Source organism: Pagrus pagrus (assembly GCF_965226575.1).
Source record: "Pagrus pagrus genome assembly, chromosome: 6".
In the NCBI taxonomy this organism is placed as follows: domain Eukaryota; kingdom Metazoa; phylum Chordata; class Actinopteri; order Spariformes; family Sparidae; genus Pagrus; species Pagrus pagrus.
The window spans coordinates 4,395,720-4,421,444 of NC_140190.1; the positions used below are offsets into that span (position 1 = coordinate 4,395,720).

The 25,725-nt window shown below is 42.4% G+C and overlaps 1 protein-coding gene across 3 annotated transcripts in view; it reads right to left on the bottom strand.

The window, feature by feature from the left end:
- Window positions 1-25,725, bottom strand: part of LOC311258150 (pre-B-cell leukemia transcription factor 1) — a 64,589-nt gene that overhangs the window by 3,476 nt on the left and 35,388 nt on the right. The window contains exons 3-8 of one of the 3 annotated variants that reach the window (XM_084354244.1): window positions 14,309-14,553; window positions 11,710-11,900; window positions 8,391-8,526; window positions 6,599-6,647; window positions 4,218-4,330; window positions 2,562-2,651 (exon numbers count right to left, since the gene is read on the bottom strand). In XM_084354244.1, coding sequence (XP_084210370.1) covers window positions 2,562-2,651; window positions 4,218-4,330; window positions 6,599-6,647; window positions 8,391-8,526; window positions 11,710-11,900; window positions 14,309-14,553 — 824 coding nt within the window. Of the gene's footprint in view, window positions 1-2,561; window positions 2,652-4,217; window positions 4,331-6,487; window positions 6,648-8,390; window positions 8,527-11,709; window positions 11,901-14,308; window positions 14,554-25,725 lie in introns of all 3 variants that reach the window. The other 2 variants (XM_084354243.1, XM_084354245.1) reach the window with 2 other exon arrangements.

A 25,725-nucleotide genomic window follows, 5' to 3' on the forward strand; every position in this document is an offset into this window, starting at 1 on the left:
ACTGAGAGCAGCTGGGTCAAACACAGTGAGGTACGACGAATGGAAAGTCCTGAGGGCGAGGTGGTGCACGAACGCAGCGTGGATACACCACACAGTCGCAAAACAGCCTAAAGCCACATTTCCTTCCTAGAATCGGAGGGGAAGGCTAACCTAGCTCAGATGATAATTTCAGAATAAGACGGACATAAAAGAAATATAAAAAATGTATTCAACCGAGCAGAATGGAGTGAATTACAGTCTGTCACACGCTCCACGTTCAAATTCATATAATGAAGAAAATACACAGAAGAAAAAAAAGTCAAGTTGAACACGATTTTTATCTTGAAATAACTGCCTGTCACTGTCATTTTAAAATAATATGAATAAATATGGAAATTTTTTGAAAAGACCTCTGAAACAAAACAAGTACAATCAACGTCATACGCACTAATTATGACGCTGACAGCGGGAATTAACATACAATAAGAGCAATGGAGGGGCCGCTCCACTGCCAGAGACGAGGCCTGTTAAAGAGCGTTTAGGATATTAATAGTGAATTTAAAGCCATCAGAAAAACTGGAAATGGTCCTCGACAGCCTTTCATTTCAAAAGGCTGTTATTTAAGGCAGCAGGCAGTCGTGTGTAATCACAAGTGGAAGGGGTCAGGCTGGAGAACGTCTGACTTTGGTGACGTTCTGCCTGTTTCAAAAAAATCGTAATTACAGCTGTAATCATCCACAGCATGCATTATGTATCCGCTCAGTCATTATCCAGTCTTTCTGCTTCCTTTAACTCTCTCATCATTTGTTCCACTCTTCATTCATAAAATCTGTCTTCAGATGCCCGGAGAAATGTTTTTCAAAGATACATGTATTCAATTAGCAATCAATATGTGAGACAATTTTTCTGCTTCAGTGTCGAGACTTTGAAGGCTGATAACGCCGTCTTTGAGATATATTTTTAAAAAAGTTTTAAAGACAAATATGAAAAGAAAAAAACACTACACAAAATGTAGCATTTCAATTAGTATAATAATTTGGAGCTCCTGTATGAAGTACAGCGTACACCAAACAAGATTAAAGGGGCACTATGTAGATTTGGAGAAGACATTTAAATATTTACAATATTAATGAGGTAATAACACAAACTTAGAAATATTAAATTTTTGCATAACTGAATGAACAAGCTGTTCTCAGAGGAAAACTAGGTCCCCAGAACACTGTTTGAAGCTAGAAAGGTGGCAGGGTCCGCCACATATAAACAAAGTAAAACAGTATGAAATCATGTTGTCCTTTGAGGTCAGTTTGTTTATTTAGTTTAATCAGTCATAAAACAGATTAAGATTTTTCTCGTCTGATTTAAATATCTTCTCGAAAACTACGTAGTGCACCTTTAACTAGTTTGTCAAAAAAACCACCAATATTTTGAAAAATATATCTGAAAATGAGCGAAGGAGCGAGTGAAGAGTTTCGAATTCCTAACTTACCAGCCTCAGATACATAAATCACAGGCAAACAGGCTGGCAGACAGATATCCCGCTCTTACATTATGCATTGCAGAGCTTCTTTACAGGGTATAAAAGTGAATAACACAGCATATTGTGGCAGTGTAAGATGTGGTAGAGCAAGCAGGCGTCCAAGGAGAACCGTATCTGTGAGGTCAAAGGACTGAGAAAGAACAGGGCCTGAATACGTTAGCGGCCTCTCAGGGTTAGCACAGCTGGCTGTGGGATGCGCTCGGAGCAGCCAGGAAGCCTTATTTGAATACACATACATGTTTTTATACGGGAGACATTTCATCTGATTATCATATGGCCACTGAGGCACGACGACGACAGCGGAGGAACCCAGCCGCGGCTGTGACCGTCCTCGTCCTCTCAGCGCGGCTCGCTGTCAGGGCCATTAGTGTGGCAGGAACATGATCTGAGCAATGCGCTTGGATTGCTGTCCCAAGTCCACACTCTGCTCTCCTTGTGTCTGTCTTATCGATTTTCCCCTTTACGACACGGCTTGTCGCTGTGAATTTCCCTACTGTTTGCAGCCGCCAGCAAGCAAACCCCCAACCCCCCCCCACCCATCTCCACAACCCCCACTTCCATACCCGAACTCTGCTGCAAAATAAGACAAACATGAGGGGAACACACCCCTATGGCACATGAGGAGTTTGTTTCCAGCGGCGTGACGTTTTATTTTTAGAGGGACAGCGATGTTGTCTCCTGGGAGGCTTTAATGGGAGCTTCTGGCCCCTGGGCTGCTAATCACGGGTCAGGTGGTCAGAGGGAACTGAAGTCCAGTGCAGGAGGTGTCACCTGTTTGTTCAGTTCGCTCAAAGCTGACTGTACGTGGCTGCAGGTGCAACGGCAGACCTGATCCAACGTGACAGGTTCAGACGGCAGCTCTGCATGTGTGTGGCCGGCCCCACGCCGGCGTACGCCGGGCAGCGTGCTGCCCGTGGCGCGAACGATACAGAACCAATCAACTAGGTGACCATGGAGCAGAGACAAGTCCTACTAAGTGGCATCCTGAGCCCTATGGCTTTGAAATAATTGGTGGGGAGAGAAAGAAAAAAAAAAGAATCCTTACATTGATGCCCTGCGGACTGTACATCTGGTTGGCTGTGAGTCCTTCACTGTATCCGCCTGTCTGACTGATAACATGGCGAAGGGTATCCACCTGAAACATTCAGAAGCAACAAACAAAGCAAGGTCAGAGTCAACACAAGAGAAGCACAAGAGAACAGAGAGGAAGATGACAACACAACAAGAGAGACGACAAGACAACAGTGCTGCAAGTATATCCTTGGAGACAACAAGGTCCAATCAAACAAAAAGGAAATTTAGGATAAACAACTTTTGCTTTCTGCTCGCTAGAAATAAAAACTATTCACATAGTAAACACATTGTTACACACAGTCTGCCCTTGAGACTGTGGAAAAGCTCTATAGAGGAGCTAGTGTATCTTGTCATAGCAGGAAAAGCACAGGTATAATTAATAACATCAATGATGGCTCTGTTCCATTTAGGTCTGCGTCAGCTAGTGGTTTTCTGTTGGGCTGGCTCCCCTGTGGGGACATAGAAGTACTGCAATGGGGGTGTGCATGGCTGGGTAAAAATATATAGTGAAAATGAAGTTGAATCAATCACGTGGGATGATTACATAAAACAACAGTGCTTTCATTCTAGCAAGGGTTGCATTATTTAGGTTAGGTTTTAGTGTCAGACAACTAAATCCTGTGTAATTCACTCAACAAATAAATAAATCATACAAAGCCAATATGAAGCAAACGGTAATTTTGTATTTTTGTAATGTTGACAAAATGGGAAACAGGGAAACCTCCCTTATTTTGAAATGGCAGCATTCACACGCTATTCCAAGATGGCTACCACCATTTGCTTTCGATCATTCCTGGATGGTAACTGTAGATTTTTAAAACTCTCCAGAGATTTGAAAATGAAAGTCAAATGACATGTGATACAAAATACAAATTCAGATATATCAATCAAGTGAAACACTAAAAATATTCCAATACCCCCGACAAAGTTTGGGTAGGGTGTATTGTTTAATGTGACAATGCTGTGGTTACAATCTTGTTAGGTATAGGCACAAAAACACGTGGTTAGGTTTAGGAAAAGATCATGATTTTGGTCAAAGTGATCACTCTTGCAAGATCTTCCTGCGGATCTGCAGTTACCATCTAGACATGACCATTGTTAGCCTTGCAGTCACAGCATATTTAGCAAATAGCCTACATTAGCTTGATTAATGTGGACTGACAAACGACTGAATTACAGTTAAGAGTTATGAGTTTTCATATATATTAGTTTAATTAAAGGTGCAGTATGTCAGAATTTGAGTTGAAGACATTAAAAAATGTATTGAAGTTATCAACAGAAAGAAAAGAAATAATTGAAGCTAACATGCTAACCAGCTAGCCCCACCCCATCCCGGTCCAAAGCTCCTAAGCAAGGTGCAAACACAGACACTAACCTGGTTCTCAGAGGTCCCAGTCTGAATGGCTAGCCGCAAAGCTAACTGAGCTAACTCGCTAAGAGCAGCTACAGTTAGCAGCAATTAGCGGCCACTCCGCCTGTTTGTTTTAAGTATGACTTTTTAGAAAGATTCTTACATATTGCACTTTTAATAATAGTCACACCTGTTTATGACAAGTCAGAATGTCTGCTGTGAGAAAGGTCTATGGGCCTGCTCCTGTATTATCTGCTGCGCTGCTCATGGCCCTACCTGTGACTGCACGTTGGCTCCCACCTGAGCCCCCTGGTACGAGTCCCCATTGAGAGACTGCACGCTCATGAACAAGTCCCCGGAGTTTGACATGTTAAAAGAGCCAGCAGAACCTGAAAGGAGAGAGGGAGCAGTCGAATCACAGAGAGACAGAGAGCAAAGCAGGCTAAGCAAAGTGTGCAAGGCCGGCCCAGGCAAGCAGCCCGGAGCAGCACCATGCAGAGGGGTTAGCTAGCAGCCAAGACAGGCTCTGTTAAATGAGAAGAAACGGAGCCAAGAGGAAACTAACGGACACATTAAGAACAGAAGAGATACAGCTGTGACCCGACACAAGAGGTGTTTGTGTCAGGTAGAAGTTTTAACCTCCAGTTGTAGAAAAAAGGTAAGTGTTAGTGCTGTTTAGTGACATGGCTAAGCTAACCAGAGAAAAAAAGAATTGGCAAAGCAGTCCGAAAGCACTTTCTTGCGGTCTTACCCAAAGTCAAATTATCAATATAATGTGATCACAGAGTTAAGTAGAGATTGTAGGCTCAGGATGTTTAACCTAGCTTAGTACAAGAATGAGACAGAGCGTGAAACTCTGACAAAATGCACCTACCAACAAAACTAACGTGACTTTTGAATTTATTTGGTGACTACATGATTCAACATTTGAATGATCAGCTTTGGAGTGATTTGAGTGTGCATATGTTTTTCATTCTTTTAAGGATTTATGCTAGTTGTATTGGCTTCCCATGCTTGTTTTATGCTAGGCTAAACATGCTTCCTGCTCTTACTCCTGGTAAAACGGCAAATACACTGATTACTAAAAACACAGGACAGTAGCATTAAAGGATAAGGCTAGCATTATTCTATTTCCATTTTTATTTTATTGTCAACAAGTCTCATAAAAATACGGATGCTTATTGCTGACGTGACAGAAAAAGATCAGTAACACATTGTACGGTGAAAAGTTTGTGTTATAACAATATATTTTCATATATTACAACATACAAACTGATCATGTTATAACAAGAAACTTTTTTCTTGTCATAACATGAAACGTTCACAAGAGAATTTACTATATAACATAAAATGTTTCACTTAATATCAAGATATTTTCATGTTATATTATCACTTTATAATGTTTCATGTTAAAACAATGTTAGTTAACACTTTATAACGTGAAATGTTTAACAATAAGTTAGCATGTTACAAAATGAAATGTTTCACATTGTAACAAGATAAATAGCTTGGTTTTATAACAAGGCAAGTTTGTTGTTATAGCAATGTAAGTTATTATGTTATAACCTGACTGAAGTTTTATGTTATATTGAGTTACCATGTTATAAAAAGGTAAATAGAACATTGTTATAAAATGAAATGTTTCTTGTTTTAACAACATATGTTATTATTTTATACCCTGAAACATTTTGTTATAATAAGCTATCACATTTTAAGATAAATATCTATATATATATATATATATTTATATAATGTGTTATAAAGCTTTGTATGTCGTATTAACTTGAAAACAACTTGCTGTAACAATAAACCTTTCACATTATGAAGTGATACTGATCCGTTTTCTTTTTTGGCGCGGCAGCGTGAGGCTGCTGTATAAAAAGACCAAGGACAAAGACCAGGACTTTTTGACTCGACCTGTATACAGATATGTTACACTGACTCAATAAATAGTGTCCATGTTCACTACAATGAGGGAACATGTCACCCTGTCCAACAGTGTGGCTCACGCTAATATTTTTGGGAGCTCTTTGGTTCAGAGGAAAAAATAAATCAAGCTCTGTTTTTTTAAGAAAATTTGTTTTTCGACTTATCATCTAATCTGTTGACAATAAGAAAGGACTATAGAATATAACCAGGCTTATCCTTTGAATGTCAGTACAGCAGAACATGATGAACACAAGAGTTATACAGTCATACATGAAGAATATGATTAATTGAGATGAAGACAAAAAGGACAGTAAGCATAAAGAGGCTTGGCACGGGGCTCAGGTTGGCTCATTTCTGACACAGGGAAAAATTTTAAGGGAAAATTTCGACCTATTCAATATAATAATGGTGCATTACCAGCTGAAAGGCACGTTCCTTCTACGAGAACTGCCTTTTTTGTTAGTTCCTATTGTTAGTTTTTATTCCTTACAAACCACCAGCACCAGCATTAAATAGCCTGAAACTGTCAAACTGCAATAGTCGCTTTGTTGAAGTAATGCACAAGAGAGGAGGTACATGTCTAATAGCTGAGCAGAGCCAGGGACTTCCTGTCTCACCTGCAGAGTTTGGAGTTGAGGGTGAATTTGCTTGGCTTCCATGTGAGGATGCATTAGCCGCATTGACGGCAGTTCTCGCAGCGTACATGTTGGCTTCTTCTTGGAACTTACCAATGTTTTTCTTGTATCTGATTCTTTTATTCCCAAACCAGTTGGAAACCTGAGCAGATAAAAACAAGAGAATAGTTTAATCGTCATGAAATCTTAACATACAGAGCCCTCTCCACATTTTGAGGGTAAGCATTCAAGTGAAATCAGGGTAGTCTTTAGCTTTGCGTGGCCTTAATGGCATGCGTAACACTACAGAGCCTCTGTCAGAGGTAGGGGCTACACATAGACTGGTGCTGTGAATCTGCATTAGTGCCAGAATGGAATGATTGCCAATAACAGTCTCATTATGTCACCATGACTGCAGCTATCATCAGAACTCACGCAAGCACCAATCAGTCAACATCCGCTAACACCCATTACTGCTAATGGACTCCCAGATGAAGCCAGGGGGGTAATCCCGGCGCTAATGATAAACAACATTAAAATGAAAACCGAATCAATCCTGCAAAGTTTCCAATACGCGGAGAAGGTAAACATTCTCCTTTATTATGGCCAAGAAACGGAAACTCTACAAATCATTCAGCCGCTGAGCAGCTTCCACAATCAGGCCCAGATGCATCCTCGAATCACTTGGTATAAATTAATGAAACCAATTGAGAAAACAATCCATTCCCAAATGATGGATTCAAAACACAAACTGCTTGTTTACCTTGGCGTTGGCATTGCTTTCCTTATTATCGATTCACACAGAATTGAAACAACTTGAGCGCTAGAATGCAAAGATGAAAAAAAAAACAAAAAAACACAAGGTGCCTAAATATTTAAACTCTTTCTGATTATCAGTGATAATTGGCACAAACATCTCGAGTGGCTTTAGATGTTTGGTTGGTTACCGTGAAATCGATTGTAAATCATCATTGCAGCATACATCAAATGACTGCAGTGCTAATTCTCAGGGGCTAATGGTCTTGCTAATTGCTTTCATATACTCAGTAAGCGATTTTGTTAATTTCTAACGGGGGGATGGACTTTTTCGTTTCATTCACCTGTGACCAGCAAACGGTTCCTCTGGTTATAGAGCCGTGGTTGTGGCCTCGGTTAGATAAACGAGGCGGAGTAGACTAACACACACTCTCTCTGCTACGAGAGGGAGGAGAGGGGGGAGGTGGCAGGATAACAAGTGGGATGCATTTTGATCAAGAAGGGGGATGGTACTCCCCTCTCATATCGCCTGGTGCACATACTGTACGGCTGAAGAGATTATTTTCACAATTAATTTACCTACTGATCTTTTTTTTTATTAATCAATTCATAGCTTTGTCATTTGTTTACATGGTTTGATTTGGTACGAAACAAAAGAAAAGGAAACAATGTTTTTCTTTTGTTATGAATTATCAAAAGAAGCGATTACATTTACATCCACTGTGTCCATTTACAAGTTAAAATAAGTACTTTTACCTGAATTTTTTGTATATTTACTGTATTCTAAGAAAACATGTTCCCACTAATGACAGCAAGTGTTGTTTTTATCTTGCTTTACTTCAAAAAGAAACAAACAGTCATTGGTCAAAAAATAGCTCTTTTTTTCTGGTTTGAATTACAAGACAACAAAACTTATGACATGGCGTATTTATACTTCAAGTCCTTTGTTGTCTCAATAAAAGGTACTGCTCAAAGATTAGAGGAGCTGTCTGTACTCATGACAGTCAGAGAACTTATTATTAGGTTACTTGCCAAGATGCTCGCAGCTGCTTCACATTAGAAATCGTGTTTGTCTGGATTGTTCCATGTACAGTAGTCACCCTACAGGTGGTGTGGTTGGTGGGTGGGGTGGCAGTGATCTGTGGTGTACCTGGGCAACTGTGATGGCACACTTCTTTGCCAGCTCTTCTTTAGCCTCCTCACTGGGGTAAGGGTTACTGAGGTGCGAGTAGAAATACTCATTCAGGATCTCTGTCGCCTGCTTGTTGAAGTTTCGTCTTTTCCGTCTGCAAAAAGAACATCGGAAGTTAAAACAGGAATAAACAAAACAGTTAATGTCAACGCAACATGGAGAAGTTTGTAGTGTGCATTGCTGACCAACACAGTAGACTGTAGTGTGCATTGCTGACCAACACAGTAGACTGTAGTGTGCATTGCTGACCAACACAGTGTACATTACCACTCGTAGTGATTACATTCAAAATGAATAACTAGGGGCTTTAAATGGGCAATATGTAAGAATTTTGGTTGAAAACATTCAAAACTTCACTTAAACTATCAACAATTTAACACTATGATACCTACGTATTATGTTGCAAAGCATGTTTAGCATGCTAACCAGCTAGCCCTGCCCCGTCCTGGCCTAAAGCTCCTGTGGTAGTGGTGTGAACACCAGCTCTTCCCGGGACTTGCTAGCTGCACCACTAAGTAAGCTAACGAGCTAGCGGCAGCTGCAGTTGAGCAGCAGTTAGCGGTTACTCTTGCGATATACTGCCCCATATTTGTTTTTTGTGTATGAATTCAACAAGTGTCCAATTCTTTTCAAACCATAAAACCCTAAAACAGAAGTGATAAAAAATAATGCCACAACAATGGATTGCTATACAATTAATCAGCTGGTTTTCTAATTGATAATATGAGTATTTTCTGTTTTCTTCCCTCCTCTCTGACGGTAAACTGAATATCTGCATTGTGGAAAAAACAAGACATTTGAGGACAACATTGAAACATTGATCAACATTATTTCACCATTTTCTGACATTTAATAGACCAAACAACGAATCACTTAACAGAGAAAATAATCAACAGTCACCACTTCTGCTTTAACACACATGCCCTCTCAGATTGCATCCCTTCAGTTTGCTTTCATCCAGACTCCAAAAAATGACATTTTGGTTGTCCACCTGTTGTTTGATTGTTGAAGAAAATGCTTCTCTCCAATTCAAGCCAATCATCTAAACTCTATTTTTAATTGCTGAAGCGTCAGATTCTGATTGTTAGCGTGACTATCTTGGTCTACAAATAACTTGGTGTCTTTGGGTCACCACGGTCTTGCTTTGGATGAACATTACTTGCTTTGTGAAAACCTCAGCCACACTTAAAACTTTCAATTTAGCTGCGGTTTTGCTTTGAGACTCACGAGACCAATTTGAGCCTTGAACTGCTTCAACTACAGTTCTGTTTATGAGCAATGGAAAAAAAGAATTAGCAGTAGCAATAACGGCGCAGAGAGGGTCATTATAATCTATGAAAAATCCACTATTAGTTGTGGAAAAATTAAAACAATTCAGTCTGTGAGTTAACCGACAAAAGGCAAAATGTGACAGAATTCAATATGAAGAATGAACTGAGTAAAGAATCTTTGATGAACAATCAAAAACAAGCTCTTGGTTCAGTTCTGATTTAAATGTATCTATATCCCCAGTGTTGAAAAGTAGTACGTAAGGATTACATTAAATGTCTGGTCAGATTCATGACGATTCATTTGACCAAAGTGTCGGTTTTTACCTTTAAAGTAAGTATACAAAAAATGTCCGGGTGTCGGTACCGAAACTCAGCTATCATATGGACAATAGTAGAAAAATGTTATTGAAGAACTTTGTCAAATGCACAACACATATTATGGTTTGGATTACTGATTTGGCCATTTCCTGTTTTATTTTGTAGTTCCACTTCCTGCCTTTGTCTGTTTTCCCACTCCTTTTTCCTGTGTACACCTGTTTTACATTAGTTAATCATTCCTGTGTTTTCCCCTCAATCTTTTTTGGTTCATCTGTGTTCCCTGTAGTTTTCTGGTTTGTCCTTAGTTTTTGTATTTCTCTTTGGTTTTTTCCTTGGATTTACCTTTGCCTGCCTTTTGTTGCACACTATTCTGGAGCTTGGTCACCAGCTTTTTGTTCTTTTACCTGCCTACCTTTGACTTTCATGCGTTTGGGTCCCTATTTGTTTAAACTTGCAAAGGCAGGCAGGTAAAAGAACAAAAATCTTTAATGCCGGGAGCAAAAGTCCAAAATCTAAAAAACAAGCAACAAAAGGCAGACATAGGAAAGTCTAATCAGGAACTCAGGAAAAACACAGGCTTCAACACAGAGGAAGGATTAACCAATGCAACACAGGTGTACAAAGAAAAAATGGCAGGAAAACAGACAAAGACAGGAAGTGGCACCTAAAACAAGAAACATGAGGCGATAAACTACAAAATAAAACAGGAAATGAGCACACCAGTAATCCAAGTAAAGTCTCAGTACTCCAGCATGCTGAAAATACATGGCAGCACAGGAACAAGGCTGGCTTGATCAAACATCAAATACTAATTTACATACTACAATTTTTCATGGTTTCCATGTGAACATGAACGTTGTGAAAAGCCCCCCCCACACAACACCTGGAAGCAGACAGATATCATATGCAGATGCCCATGAGTTGACTGACCCTTTATCTCCTGCACCTATCAGGTCATGTCTGCATGTGCCACATCTAAAGAGGGCTTTACATAAGCTGGAGGGGAACCCTGTAAAATCTCCATGCATGTACCCACCGGTGAGGAGATTTGTGCTAAAATCTCTGTCCCGCACTCCAAAAGCCTGCTTGAGAATATGTAAATGTGCACAGCATGGGGCTCCAGCAGCCAGTAGATTAATCAGCGGAGCCGAGCATGGCAGTGCCTCTCAACCAGTGAAAGCTTTCCTCTTCCTCTCCCCTCTCCCCTTCCCCTCGCTGCTGCGCCACCACAATAATTTGCAAGAGAATAGATAGGGAGCTTTGTAAGGGAGCGCATGCCTCATTTAAATGTTATGCCTCCAACTCAGACTTTGAGCGACATTTATCCTTGGAGAAATGTATGCAAATCCGAAGCACGCATCAAAAGGAACAAGCGATTACATTAAAAAAGGGAAACAGTTAGCGTTATGGAGCACGCAGGGAACTCTTATTGGCCAGTGCTAGTGGGTATGCTGGTCCAAATGGCATCCGTAGATGCAAACCCAGTCCAGTATGTGTGTGGCAAAGTAGCAAAAACAGCATGTGCTACAGCATGTTTATAGCATGATAGGCCTCCTACATCAGCCATTCATATGGATATCAGGCCGAGAAGGGGAGCACACGATGATTTGCAGTGTTGTTAAATTGGAAGGTTATTTGTGGAGCAGAATTGAAATGTGCACACACGAGCTGCATACAAGGACACACACCTGGCATCGAGGAAGCGGGAGCGCAGGATCATGACGGCCTCGCAGGTGCTCTGTTTGAGCTGCATCTGGATGGAGCTGAACTTGCGGTGGATGATGTTCACCATGCGCTCGATCTCTTTGGGCGAAATTGGCCGCGTGCGCGACTGCTCCCGCAACAGGTTCATCACGTGGGTGGTGAACTCGTTACATGCCTGGAAGGAGAAAGACACACACATAGAAGGAGTGGGAAAAAAAAAAAAACCACAACTGTGAATAAGACACTTTCAATGTGGCTTCATCAACTCACATCTGCACACACACACATTCACATACAGGGGTATTTAAATTCTCAGATGAAAGGATCTAAAAAATCCGGCTCTTTGCTTAATGTGGTTCTGGGCCAAGCTTTCTCTCACGCAGCCAACGGGGGAATATAAGCGCTGATATATTTCATATTTAACAGAAGTGGTGATGGCAGTGTGTTGAGAGGAGCCAATGACAGCTGTTCCCTTCCCAGACACACACTTTCACAGCGTAGCCACCCTGAGAGACGAACATGCCACGACGTTTCATTCATCCCCCCGTGTGACACCAGGCGTGAATCTGCCACGATATTACACTCCCGACTCCGTGTCTCTTACTGTCTCCTCTTCTTTATTTCCTTCTCCTCCTGTCGATCTCTCTCTGGATTTAGCCGTGTCAGGCTTTGTCTGTGTCTGTCTATCTGTGTGTTCATCTGTCTTACTCGCATTCATCTGAAAGAGGATGCTATTGTCATGAATGCATCGGTTATCAAGGCAATGAGAGGAAATCATACCCCCCCCTCACCTCTTCCAACAGACTTTCATGACTATACTTGGAAATATACACAGAGACACACAGCATACTGCTATACGCTGGACTATTCTGGGGTGGAAACACGCATCTAAAGTGAATTCTTACTGACAGTGATGTATATTGAGGAAACATTCAAGTCCACAGGGGTTGAGATCCTATTTAAGGCCGATGCTGCCTCAGTGAAGTCGAGTGTAGGTATATATAGTGAAAGCATTAAAAAGGAGAGAGAATGAAAAGTAGGAAGATGCATCGCAATGATATGAATAATCTGTGTTTTCTGTGGTAAATGGACTTTTATTAGCATCTTCTGGTTTTGCATCAGAGGCTGCATAGAGCCGGGAAGGCCAACGTGACATCCTCAAATGTCCTGTTTTCGTAAAATATTGAATTTACGATCAAGTAACACAAAGAACAGCAGCAAATCCTCTCAAATGAGTAGCTTCAATGAGAGGACTTCTTGTACTATCACTCAAAAAATGATTTAAATGATAAAAATAGCTGCTGATTATTTTATCTTGTGACTAATCAAATAATTGACTCAGTGTTTCGGCTCTAAATGAAAAGCTTTCATCGCAAAGAGGACGAGCCACAGTGGTGCCCCGATGGTTAACCACAACTATCAGACGCGTTGTTGTCAGCGAGGGCGTCACTTGGCTATAAAACTTTAAAAAAAAAAATAGTATTCAACATATCCATTTTTAAGCAATGTAGCTGGAGGATCGTATATTAAATTTACAAACTTTTTTTTTTAGCAAGCAGCACTGTTACAATAAAATCCAGCAAAAAAAATGATTGTGTTAGCAAACCTGAGGCTATTCTAGCTAGCTTGCTAACCAATCCACCTTATGCATTAGATACTGAGTATATACTGATCACATCTATTATCTAACGAACAGTTTTCCTGCACATGTTGTGGGCTGTTATTTAGATTTTCCTTTTTTCTGAACATTTTTAACAAATTCTGCTCGAACAGATGAAGACAAAACTGTCCGTTTCCAAAAAAGTGCCCGGGACATGTATCCTGCATACCCAGTGTGAATCTTCTGGATTGTTAACTGGACAAAAACAAGCAACTTGAGGATGTTGAGGAAATTGTGATGAGCATTTTTTTTTGTTATTTTCTGACATCCCTTAACCTTTATAACGTTATAACGTGTATCGCATAGCGTGCATTTAAAACTTGGGTGTGGAGTTTGAAACACACGGACATTTACTCAGCAAGGAGGGTCAAATAAATAGATGCAGATCAAGATGCATTGTGGGAAATGTAGGCTCCAGCGTTTTGTTATATGTGAAAAAATTACAATTTTACAGCATGGCAGTAATAAAAACACTTCCCACCCTTCTTCAGTTGTTCAGGAGAACGCTGCAGCGCTGTTTTGCTGTGAAGCTCCAGAAATGTTTTGTGGACTACGAAACTTCACCTGACTTTCCATCGGCAGACTTTTGGGTGAACCTGTCCTTTGTTGTGCATTATTGTTTGAGTTTGTTGTTGTTACTATATATTGTTCGGAGGGCTGTAATTACATAAAAAAGTCTGGAAAATTGAGATAAACCTGAGTAAACAGTGTTACAGCCTCCTCAAGTACTTTGAGGCTGGTTTTAACAAGGTAACGGTCAAATATATCACCTGTTTCTCTTCCCTCTTTGGAAAGCCACTATATCACACAGATTACGATCATATACTGTTATTGGGAGATGTGATAATGCTGTAACAGTCAAAATCAATAAAAATGAGACGTCTGATGTTGACATGTGCCGTCAGGTCGTCCGCTCTTCTCACCTGTTCGTACTTCTCCAGCTCTGTGTGGTAGATCTGTCTGATCTGGGTCAGCTTGGCCCTGTAGTCAGAGTGCTCCGCCGAGTTGTCCGCCCCCGCTGCTCCCGAGGCCGCCGCCGCAGCTGCAGCAGCTGCCGAGCCTCCGCCTTTCTCCGGACCGGATACGCCCTCCGCCAGCAGCATGTTGTCCAGCCGCATGAGCTGGGGATCCGGGGGCTCCTCCTCCTGGGCGCCGCGGATACTCAGCACTGCAATGACAGGAGGAGGTCAGAGGTCAGTCGGAAAAGGTCACACCTAGAGTGGCGCGATGCACCGTAACAAGCTGTCAGCTGAACGCACGGCCGAGCTGCAACCCACACATGCAGCAGCAGCAGCTCGGTGTGAGTGATGCAGTGAGCCGGAGCAAAACGAGACACGAGTAGAGACTGTTGGTGTGTGTGATGACTAAATTCTAGGAAAGGACTTATTCTCAGTTTACATAGATTTCTCCAGAAAGAAATGAATGTTAACAACGAAGGAGCTGTGTCAGTGTCAGTGTTGTCTGATCGTGTCACTGGACTCTCCAGCTGATAGACAGGACCGAGAGGCTGACTGGAGGAAGTTGTTAGTGATTCAAAACGCATGTTCTATGTTTTCTGACTGAAACAATAAATAGATGATGACATTAATCACTAGATTTAATGTGTTACCTTCATTTTGAAACTATAAGACACGGTATTCGGCAATTTATGGCGTTATCATTATCATAACTGCTTTTATTGTTTTCTATTCATGGTAGTATTTTAACTGCCAGAGTTGTTGTTGGGGTGTAGTATATGTGTCCACACAACTTACGGCGTACTTGACACATTGTATTTCATTAAAAACACGTAGATTTTATTGGACAGACACTAAATGAGCAGAGAAAGAGGGAACGGTTGTGAGCTCGACTCCTAAAACGGCACAGTATATAGTGTTATCAATATTAATTGATCTGAAACGCGACATGAGACACAATGTTCAGTGCTGCTCTGCACAATAAACAGTATCCTTGAGCCTCTTCACCAACACTGATGTGGACCAGTACCTCTCTCTTCCACTAGAGGTCTCCCTTGCCATTCTTTACAAGATTTAAAGTCCCACCTTCCATTTTCTGGGGTGAAAACACTCCCAGGCTCCGACTCTTCCTCCTCCATCTGAGAACCATCCATTTCAATATAAAGCACCTTCTCCCGTGCCGGAGCGTGCTGCCGCTGCTGCTCGGATCCAAATTGATCCCAGAGTGGACATCGAAAGTGCATCGACAGCAGCTGGCATTGTTGTCGCAGGGGGGGCCTCGGCCGCGGCGCTAACACCAGCTCTGCCTCTGTGACTTTATGCCCCGCGTGTGTCGATAGCCATTTAAAACGTTACCATTTGTCATTTGTCTCGTTGTCATTGAATGAGAAGGGACAGGCAGGCAGCACTTCATTAATTCAGAGACAATGGGAGTGCTTGGTGCATTAACCCCAGACTGCTGTCCGGGTTGGTAGGGCCTGGGCAGGGGGTCACTGGGATGAGAATGAGGCCTGCTGTACTTGCAGAGGAAGAAGAGGGGGCTCCTCTCGGGCCGACCCCCCTCCGCTTTAAGTGGACTGGAAATGCAAATATGGCAACTGTTGGCGAGTGGAGGAGGTCAAGGGTTCAGGCCACAGGCTCAGCGGGAGGTAGATTGACTGTGGGAGGAGTGTTGGCGGAGGAGGAGGAGGAGGCGGGGGGGTCTCCTGGGATGGCAGGACTGTACAAACATCCTGTCTCATTACCCAGACTCCTTCATCACTCCTGTAATGTATGGACGGGGGGGAAACTCTCGGATGGCTTCACACCCCGTCGTACCTCAGCACCGCCCGCGACTCTGCAGCCGTGTTCTGACCCGATCAAAACCTGCTCCGTCAGAAACTCTAAACACGCCTGTCCGCTTTAGTTAACGTACATCAGCCGAGGCTCCCGAACCGCTCACCAGTATGGAGAGGCAGTTTTTTTTTCTTCTATAGTTACCACCTCATAAATACCAGACTAAAGTGGGTGTTAAAACGAGAGCACACCACAATATCCCACAGAGGAAAAAAAAGAGCTGCACTTTCTGGAAGTCATTCTGGGCAGGAGAAACTCTCAGAAGAAGAAGAAGAAGAAGAAAGAAAACTGAGATTTTTCTGACAAAAGTGCACGAGAGGAAGGTGCATTTAACATGTCAAAGGTTGAGAAGATTCACAGAACGTCCTTTTTTCAAATTCTGATTCCTAAATCCGGCCGATTGTTTTGGATGGCTCACCTGACCCTGTAACTGGAACGCACAAATACATTTCACATTTTCACATTTTCACATCCAAAGAGCGCCAGCACGCAAAAAATGAACAGGAGGAAGCTTCTTCTCAGACGTTTTTCTACTGAAAAACCGAGACCAGATTTCTCCCCGAACTCATAAACCGTCTGGACTGTCAAACGAAAATGGAACATAAAAATTCCCCGTGTCCGCAGAAACGCTCGGATTCGCGTCTGCCAAGTTCCAGCTTAACATTCACGATGTGTTTATTTTACTTGGCTTGAAGCACCTCCGACATCAGTCTTGTAAGAGCGGCTGTTGCAGAGAAGGTCATTTCTAAGGAGATCTCTTGGAAGGCAAAGAGAAAGAAAGAAAAAACAAAACACACCAGTAGGCTGACTGTGTTTGGAATAAGAAAGGTCATGGACAAATGGAAAGCTAACGACTACGTCCGCCGGAGCTACGTAAAAACTGAGCATCACGCTAAAAATAAATAAATAGGTAAACGTGTCTTAAACCGAAATCAACACAAACTCCCGACGCGATCCCCAGGCCTCGCTGCTGACACGTGTACACCGTCGCTAATCAGCCTCACATCACCATCCTCAGCCCAGATCCCAGCTCCATTCTTTGCTGCTGATCCAGCTGTCTTGGAGAGCATCTGTCAGGAGGGACCCAGGAAGGAACAATGCATTACGCCATGTTGGCTGTGTACTGTCATCCCTCATTGACAGCACATTGTCACACTTACACAGTGTCCTCTGAGCTGGGAACAAGCTAAGTAGCTGCTGACTATAATATCAGCTCTTCCTGCCGCCTCTTATCACACAATCTGATGGGGGGAAGCTACTCCGAGTGGGGTTAATGTGGGATTCTGCAGGAAAGGGATGCGACGGTGTTCATTTTTTTTTATCTACCCGTCTAATCAGTGTGATCTCTTTAACGATGACAGACACAACGGTAACAATCTCTTGTTTTTTTTCGCCCGCATGCGGAGAGAGAAACCGCAAGAACCTGCCGCGTTCGGAAGTGATGGAAGCAAACGATGATTTATTTATTCCAGCCTGAACCTAAAGCACATAATTAAAACCATGGAGGGATTATCTCAAACAAATAAAATTAATAAAGAAAAGAAAGGGATAATGTGCCTCCATAAAATTGGCTTTGCTGTGGGTCATAATTACACGACTCAGTGAGGGCCACTTTATTGGCTAATGGCAGCCTAATTGATTCATCCTAATGTTTTCCGAGTCTCGGGTACCGCCGGGCGCTCCCTGTCCAATAGTGCTGGTGAACTTACTTAGCCACCCGCAGACAAACACTGAAGGTTCTCTCAGGGATAAACAATTATCTTAGCGCGTATGTGTGTGACTCGGACCCCCTCACCGTCCCTCCCTCGCTCCCCTCCTCCCCCCCAGAGTCAACACACATTTTCTGTACGTCTCTAATGGATGCCATTTCCCTCTTGGAGGCATTTCAAAGATGGCTTGTTGTCAGACGAGTGCCTTAGTCCTCCCTGCTGTTGTTGACAAGCAATTCTCGCCAAGTAGGCATGCACCGGGCTTTATTGCTTCGCTTTATTTCGTGTGTTAATATGAATAAAAACAAGGGGGATTCATACGTCGGCTGTGCTCGGTAATGAATTTACTAATAACATACGGAGTGCTGCATTGTGGGGGGACGTTGGAAGGAAACCTGCACATATGTTTGGATCTGATCGCTGGGTTTTTACTCTCAGCAAGACAAAATGTCACCGACCGAGAAGACAAGAAAAGTAAACTGGAATGGACGAACTTGACATTTATTTAACCCCCCGCAGCATGTGGCCTTTTTCTTTTTTACAAATCAAATCGATATTTAATAAAAGCGCAACGGTCGTTGGCTCTTTGAGAGGTGAGATGTTTAACCGTCTCGCTTGTTTATCTGGAAATATTCATTTCATTTTCACACAGCCGAGGGGAGAAAAAAAAAAAAAACAGCTCTCGCTCTTTGAGGATAAGCTCAGAATATCATGCTCGGAGATGATTTACGTCCCTATTTGGGGGGAAGCAGCAGCTTGCCTAAACCCACTTCTTCTCCCCCCTCGTTGCTTGTTTTCAGCGAGCACATGTGTAACATTCTCTGTCGCCCATATATTAGTCATTCGAGAAGATTGGCTCACGGCCTCATATGAAGATGGGTGTGGGTATTAAAATATTAATTGGACTGCTCGAGACAGAGATACATCACATGAGAGCAGCTCTGAGTTTGGGGTGAGTCTCGATTGAACACCAGAGAATAAACTCCGTCTCCTCTCTGAAGGGGAATGAACCGTGGCAAAACAAAAAGTGGGCTGGCAGCCTCGGGGGCTAGCATCATAACTAGCTTCTTTTTCGGAGAAGTGTTATCGCCGGGGAAGGACACGGGTCCGTTTATAGATTGTCACATCATCTCGCCCGTACACGACAGGAGTTCATAAATGGCAGAAATATTAAAATTGACAGCAAATACAAACAAGATGCAGGTCTAAAAATACACTTTTGAGTCAGTAGCAATATTTGGGATCCTATCAAAAGCTTGTCAGGGGATTAAGATTTCTTCCAGGACACTGCTTGCATCTTCAAAAAATGATTCAGTTTTTTCATGGCATAACAATATCAGACTCAAAGAGTTACAACACACCATGCTCCGCAGTCCAGATATCTTATCCCATCAGATTAACAGAGGCAAATGGCAGGCTGTCAAAAACCATTACCATACGTAATCCCCTTCTAGATTTCGAAGGCATGTCGACGGGGACTGTTGGCATGGCAGCCCTGTCATGGCGATCGGGTGGTTGTGGGAAAGCCTGATGTTTAATTAATGATGTTGGGCTGTTCTGTCACAGTTAGCGAGACGGACGGTCAAACATAAAGGCCTTTGACAGAGATTGGGTGCCTTAGTTCAAACCGGCGGACACCTTCGGAGGCCCCTCCGCTCGGCACCCACATGCTGAAATGCGATCCGCAGTGTTACATCACTGGCAGCAGCACATGGAGATCGGCCAAGAGTGACACGCAATGCCGGTCAGGTGACAGCGTGTCCGGGCAGATCAACAACTGCCTGGGCTGACATTTGTAAGAGCACTTTGATTAGAAAGGTGAAGGGTGCAAGACTTTAAAGTCACAACCTGGGACTCAATTTAACCAAAATGGAGCTTGTTCTAACTTTTGCTGTCACGTACAAACGTCCTGCGATGCTTCTTGTAATTGTGGAAAAAGCAGCAGCTAAAGAGGTTTTAGAAAAGGCAAGGAGATGTATGTGGTTAGCATTAGCAGGAACCAACATCAAGGCTAAAAACAAAGGTCATGTGTTCTATTTGAAATTCGAACTTATATGTTCAAACGTGACACAAAAATTAAATATTCAATGTTTGACTTCAGACTTTACATTGTGTAGGCTAGGCTATTGTTTTTCTCTTTGCTAACGCACAATGACGCGAGCTAATCATACTGAACAGATCGTAAACATCTGTGAAGTAATGTGAGGAAACAACCTGGATCCGACAACACAGTTGGAAAACGGTAATGCAGTTTGCTAACAGTATCGCTAGCTTGTCACTCAGCAAGGCAGCTTCAACCACAGCTAAAAGAAACCGCGTCAACGCTACAGCATTTTTTAGGAAGTTGGAGTTTGTTCTTTTACCTGATGAGACTTAATAAATAAAGACATAAAGGAAAACGGTGGCACATACACAGTTAGCAAAGGCTAGCGTCTGGAAAGTGCAGCGTCAAAAGACTAGCATTATTTTGGATTATTTAGGCATTAGCCATGTTAGCTAACATTTTTTTATATTCATCATAAAGAGCTTTCAAAAAATTGAAAGAGCATCTGGAACATTATTTTTGTAATTATCATCAAACAGCTGTTTTGGTAATAACATCATTACTTGAAGTCAACATTTTTGGTCTTTTCACATCAAGACTTCAAAACTAACCTTGTTTTTGAAGCAGGCAAAAATGAAATAAAACGTGCATGATTACCTGCATAAAATCACCAAATTTCAATAACTGTCTTAAAACAATTACATCCCTAAAATAAGTATATATCAATATATAATATACACTTTGAAGTCATCAAATAAAATCAGCATGTGATTAACAGACAATGATATTATAGTATATAATACAGTTGTGATGTAATCTTGAATAATCACTCCAATCCTTAAAAACTTGACTTGAAAGCCAAAAAAATGCTTTTGCATAATTAACCCTTCTCTTGTCGGGCTGTGGTCGGCCTGTCTGCTTGAATTTACACTGACAGGCCTGGCCCTATTTGTTTGCATTGGTGCTTCAGTGGGCACACTTCATTGTGGCTTCAGCAGTTAATAAATCACAGTAGAAGCCCCCTCTCTCTAGACGCCGGCGTGTGCTACGGTGGTCCTGTCACAAGGCAGGCACCAGCGCCGAAGCGACAGCTACATGCTAATTCAACATCGGCATAATTCATTATACAGTCGCAAGTGTACTGGAATGGAAAAAGAACCAACATACACCAGGAGGAAGACGACAGGCATCAAACTGTTAAATCCTGCTCCCCTTAAGTCCCCTCTGTTTGCCTTTGTAAAGACTCAAGTCTTTAAACTCCTGCCAGCAACATAAAATTATACCTCACTTATTAGCTATGCACTGAGGCAGCTTCGGGATGTGTAAAGAATAAAATAATTTCACTGCATTTATTTTTAAAAAGCACAGACACAAAGTCATGTAATTCATTTAAAGGTTAACAGACAATATCAAAGAGGTTAATGGACAATGAAGACAATTAAGAAGCGAGCGAGCTCCTCGACGCTGTTGTTGAAGAGAAATCTCGCCTCTGTATGAAATATGGTAATCTACACAGCCACTTCCTGTAAGTCACACAAAAAGCCGACGTAAAATGACACATCAAAAGGTAAGAAATGGAGCTATAAGCACTAAAGGGGCAAATTAACCAAAAAAGATAAAGAGTCAATTAAAGCGATAAGGCCTTGTGCTCTTCAGAGGGTGAAAAGCATGAGAGGGGGGAGTGGAGCTGACAGGCTTCACATTAAAGTGCTGTGCTGCCTTCTCATCCTCGATGTGGCCCCTCCGCTTTGTAACCACCAGTTCACAAGAGAAAAGGAGCAGCGGCGTCTTTGTTGAGAAATACTGATCACACACACTCCTGTCGTCTGCACATACCACTAATGAGGGTAATTAGAGTGAGGTCCACCAAGGCCTCCGGGCCACGAGCAACCACGTCAGGGCTCCGGTACAACGGACGGATACTTCCTGTTGTGATTTACGTGAAAAATGCTTTTTATTTGTTATCGTTCATTCACACTTATTTCTTTCTTTAGATGAACGATATGCTTGATCTAATCTCACACCAGCAGCCTCCGGCTTTCATCTACTCATCTACGCTTTGTTCTGTAAATGTGTGCCGAGTCACAAAGAGTGCAAACAATTTCTGAGAGGAGAAAATGTTTCAGCGTTTTTGATCGCGCTCGACGTAATCGAGCTTTCTGGCCAGCGAGACGCTACAATCGACACATTGCCTTCTCGTGACCCCTCGTCTCAGGTTGCCAGGTTTGACCAGGATTTCAGATTTCTACGATTTTCCAGCCTCTCACAAGACAGATGTAAAAAAGTACTTAAAGATGTGTCGCAGGAATGCTTTTCCATGAGCGTGACAGTTCATTCTTGATCTTGGGTGAACTTGAACTTGGATGAGAATAATCTTAACTCCAGGTCTTCTTGTTATCTCTTCTTTGAATCATGTATATCAATTTTTTTTCATCATTTTTCTTTTCTTATCCTGTTAATCACCTTGTATCCCCTCATACTTATTCAGGGGAGTAGTGTATGAAGCAGTAACCTAACCTCAACCCCCTTCAGGCTGCTTAGGATCAACCACTAATATTTTTGGACTGATTAAGGACACAAAACAGTGCAACCCTCATAATATAAAACTATACCGCTGCCCAAATTCTGCATGTATCTGCGCTGTTATGGTCGTGTCTGTTCGCCGGACCCATCTGTCAATGTCACATTGTCTTCAGGATTTTATTGGCCATCACAATCTGTTGCTGGATGATGATACAACAGCAGCAGTGGAGGTTTTGACTTGTCGTCACTTTCTCTGGCACTCTGCTCTGCTGTGTGACAGGCCCTCTGCTCCGGCTACGGACGAAGCTCAGTGGAATATAAAGTAGGTGGTCTGTTGTTTTTCTGCATGGCAAGTGTCAATGTTACTGCCTCCTGTGGTCTGTTTTACAATATTATATATATATTCCAGCACTAGCACAGCACAACTAGAGGTTATGGGAAGGCTCAACTATACAACCGACCCTCTATTCATGGTTTGTAAATAATTTATTGCCGTGTATTGTCATATAAAGCAGAAATTAGCTCAAAATACACAGATTAAAAGGCAGAATTCAGCCGAGACTATGTGAAATCAGACGAGAGGTGGTGGTAGGTATACAGCCGGCTCATCCCTCAGTGAAGTCGGGTCGGGTTCATTCCACTGTGCGACTTTCTCAGGCCACATAAAGGATGGGAAGCAGTTAAAGAGCATCCAGACAAGTGTCCTGCGTGTCCCGCATGAGATAGCCAGCGTCCAGCAAGCATGCACCAGACTGGGGCCATCCATGGCCTCGGGGCACTGTGTTGACTGGGCCTGCCATGTCATTAACAGTCGCCTTGATCTGCTCTACCTTATTAAAGCCATTCCTTCGGGAGAGCAGACGAGCATGTCAGTGTGAAACCAGGCCAAGGAGGGAAGGTGACCACACTGCCACCCTCAGCTTGTGCAGGGGGCAGGAGGGCGGGGAGGGCGGGGGTGGTGGTTAGTGGTGGGGATACGAGGCGCAGTGCAGCGTCTTTGTTGTCAGCCTCATCCCGGACCCCCTGATGTCCCTGTGATTCCCTTGTCAGTCTGTGTTAATGGAACTCACAGTGGTTATGCTCCTTCACATTCTTATCTCCTGTAGCAGGACAGTCGCGCGGCCCAGCGGTGTCTGTTTAGCCTCGGCTGACCAGGAGACAACCGCTGTGTTGAATATTGACAATGTCTACCCTGTCAGCGAGGATGACTCCTGTTTAAGAGGGGCCAAAACTCAACACGTCCCCCGCACACCTTCAGTACAACTTGTCCCCTGTATTATTTGACCAGTATTAACTGATGCAGAGGATTATTCGAGGGTAACTTCCTCTGACTGGTGTGCTCATGAGTAAAAAAGCTCCGGCGTAAACCCACAGAAACACCCGACTGGGAAGCCCAGCGGCTTCCGGCTCTGTCCCATTCCATCTAAGTGACTACACACACTTGTGTGGCATTTTTCACTGAGCAGCTCTCCTACTGCCAACCAGTTTATGTAAAAGTGATTAACAGTAATTAATCCTTAATCACCATGATTAGCCAAGTCGCAGTAAATTAAGCCACATCTGGAGCAGCTGAGGGCTCGAGAGTGGCAGCAGGCATGCTGAGTGCGAACGCCACTGTTTACTGAGGTCTACCTGAAACATCTGAAAGCAAACAGCAGCACAGCGCTCGGCTCGGCTCAGCTCGGCTCAACTCGGCTCGGCTCAGCTCAGCTCTGCTCGTTTGTTTGGGCTCTGTGCAGGTAAGTGACTGTTCAGAAAGAGACCTCGCTGAAGAGTCCTTTCAGAGTTGTGTAACGAGTCTCCAACAACAGGAAAACACTCATAAATGTTTGTGCGGCTATTTTTAATAGTTATTTATGCAACTACTCACACTGTGCAAAGTTAAGCTGAGCAATTAGACCAGCCGGCCAAACACAAAGAGCCGAGAGGTAACAAACGGAGAGAGACTGAACACAGTGTTACTACAAACTGATTAAAGTCCGACCGATGCTGAAGTTCTGATATCGTTAGTTAACAGTGTGAAACAAACGATATGTGACCGATATATTGATCCATCACAGATGTTTCAGTGTTGGCTTGTTGTTAGATATGAAGAGAACTTAATGCAAAAAAGACATCTGGGGTCATTTAAATCAGAGCCTGACTGATACCTGATTTTTTAGGGCGATGCTGATACCGATATTATGAGGTTAAAAATGAATATATTGATCAATATACTGACATATTTTGCAGTTTGATCACTATAATGTGATTATCAAACAATTGTGACAAAGACAAATAATGCCAGCAGGTTTTTTTACAATTTAACAGTAAACTACTTGATATTTAATAATCATAAAACATCTTTTTCTGCATTATTATCACAAAAAAACTAGAGTTTTTTTAATATCAGAGCATATCAGGCAACATATACATCACTATCCATATATCTGTGACTCTGAATGATATCAGATAATCAATATATTTGGGCTGTAATTCAAAATGAAGTGAAGTTTGGTTTTTAAAAATGTCCTGCCTCCATGTTGTTCACATCTTATGTAGCTACATGTTGCCCACAAAAATCAAGTATCAGCTGGGCGCTAATCAATAATTGTTATTTTAAATAAAGACATCAACAAACTTGTTTGATAAGGATCCTTTAGATGAGGTATTTTAAGAATTGTGACCTGAGTGGGACATTTTCCAGATGCTCTCTGTTAAACAAACTGTCTCTGAATGATCTCAAACATGTCTTTAGCATCTCTGTTCAGCAATTTCTTGTCACTTACTGAACTACAATCCCGATTTATTGTGTCTGTGAGAAGCTAATATCAGACAATATATCATCCTTGATGCTGATTTATCACGCGGCTTTATAACAGATGACCTGGAGACAGTAAATGTTATATGAGTCCAAATATCTACAGGTAAGTGCGCAGAGACCTTCTGTAGAGTGACTTCTTTATATGATGGTGTCCGTCCTGTTATTTTCTTCTGTTGCAGACGATCAGATGTCAGCAGGACCTTGTTTACCTGAACATTTTGAACCAATAATAACCCCTTCAGACCTGCTGAGTGTTGTGGATCACTGAATATGAAACTAATCTGAACAACAGCAGGAAAGAGAACAACGTCCCCCCTCGTCTCGTTAATACGATCGAGGCGTATAAACAGCAACGAGCCTGATGAAGATGAATCCTACAGTGTGCGTTGCAATGAGCCCTTTACAAGCTGGAATAAGCAGAGTACACCTGAAGAGCACCTGTATGTGATCACCGTAAAGACCCAGGAGT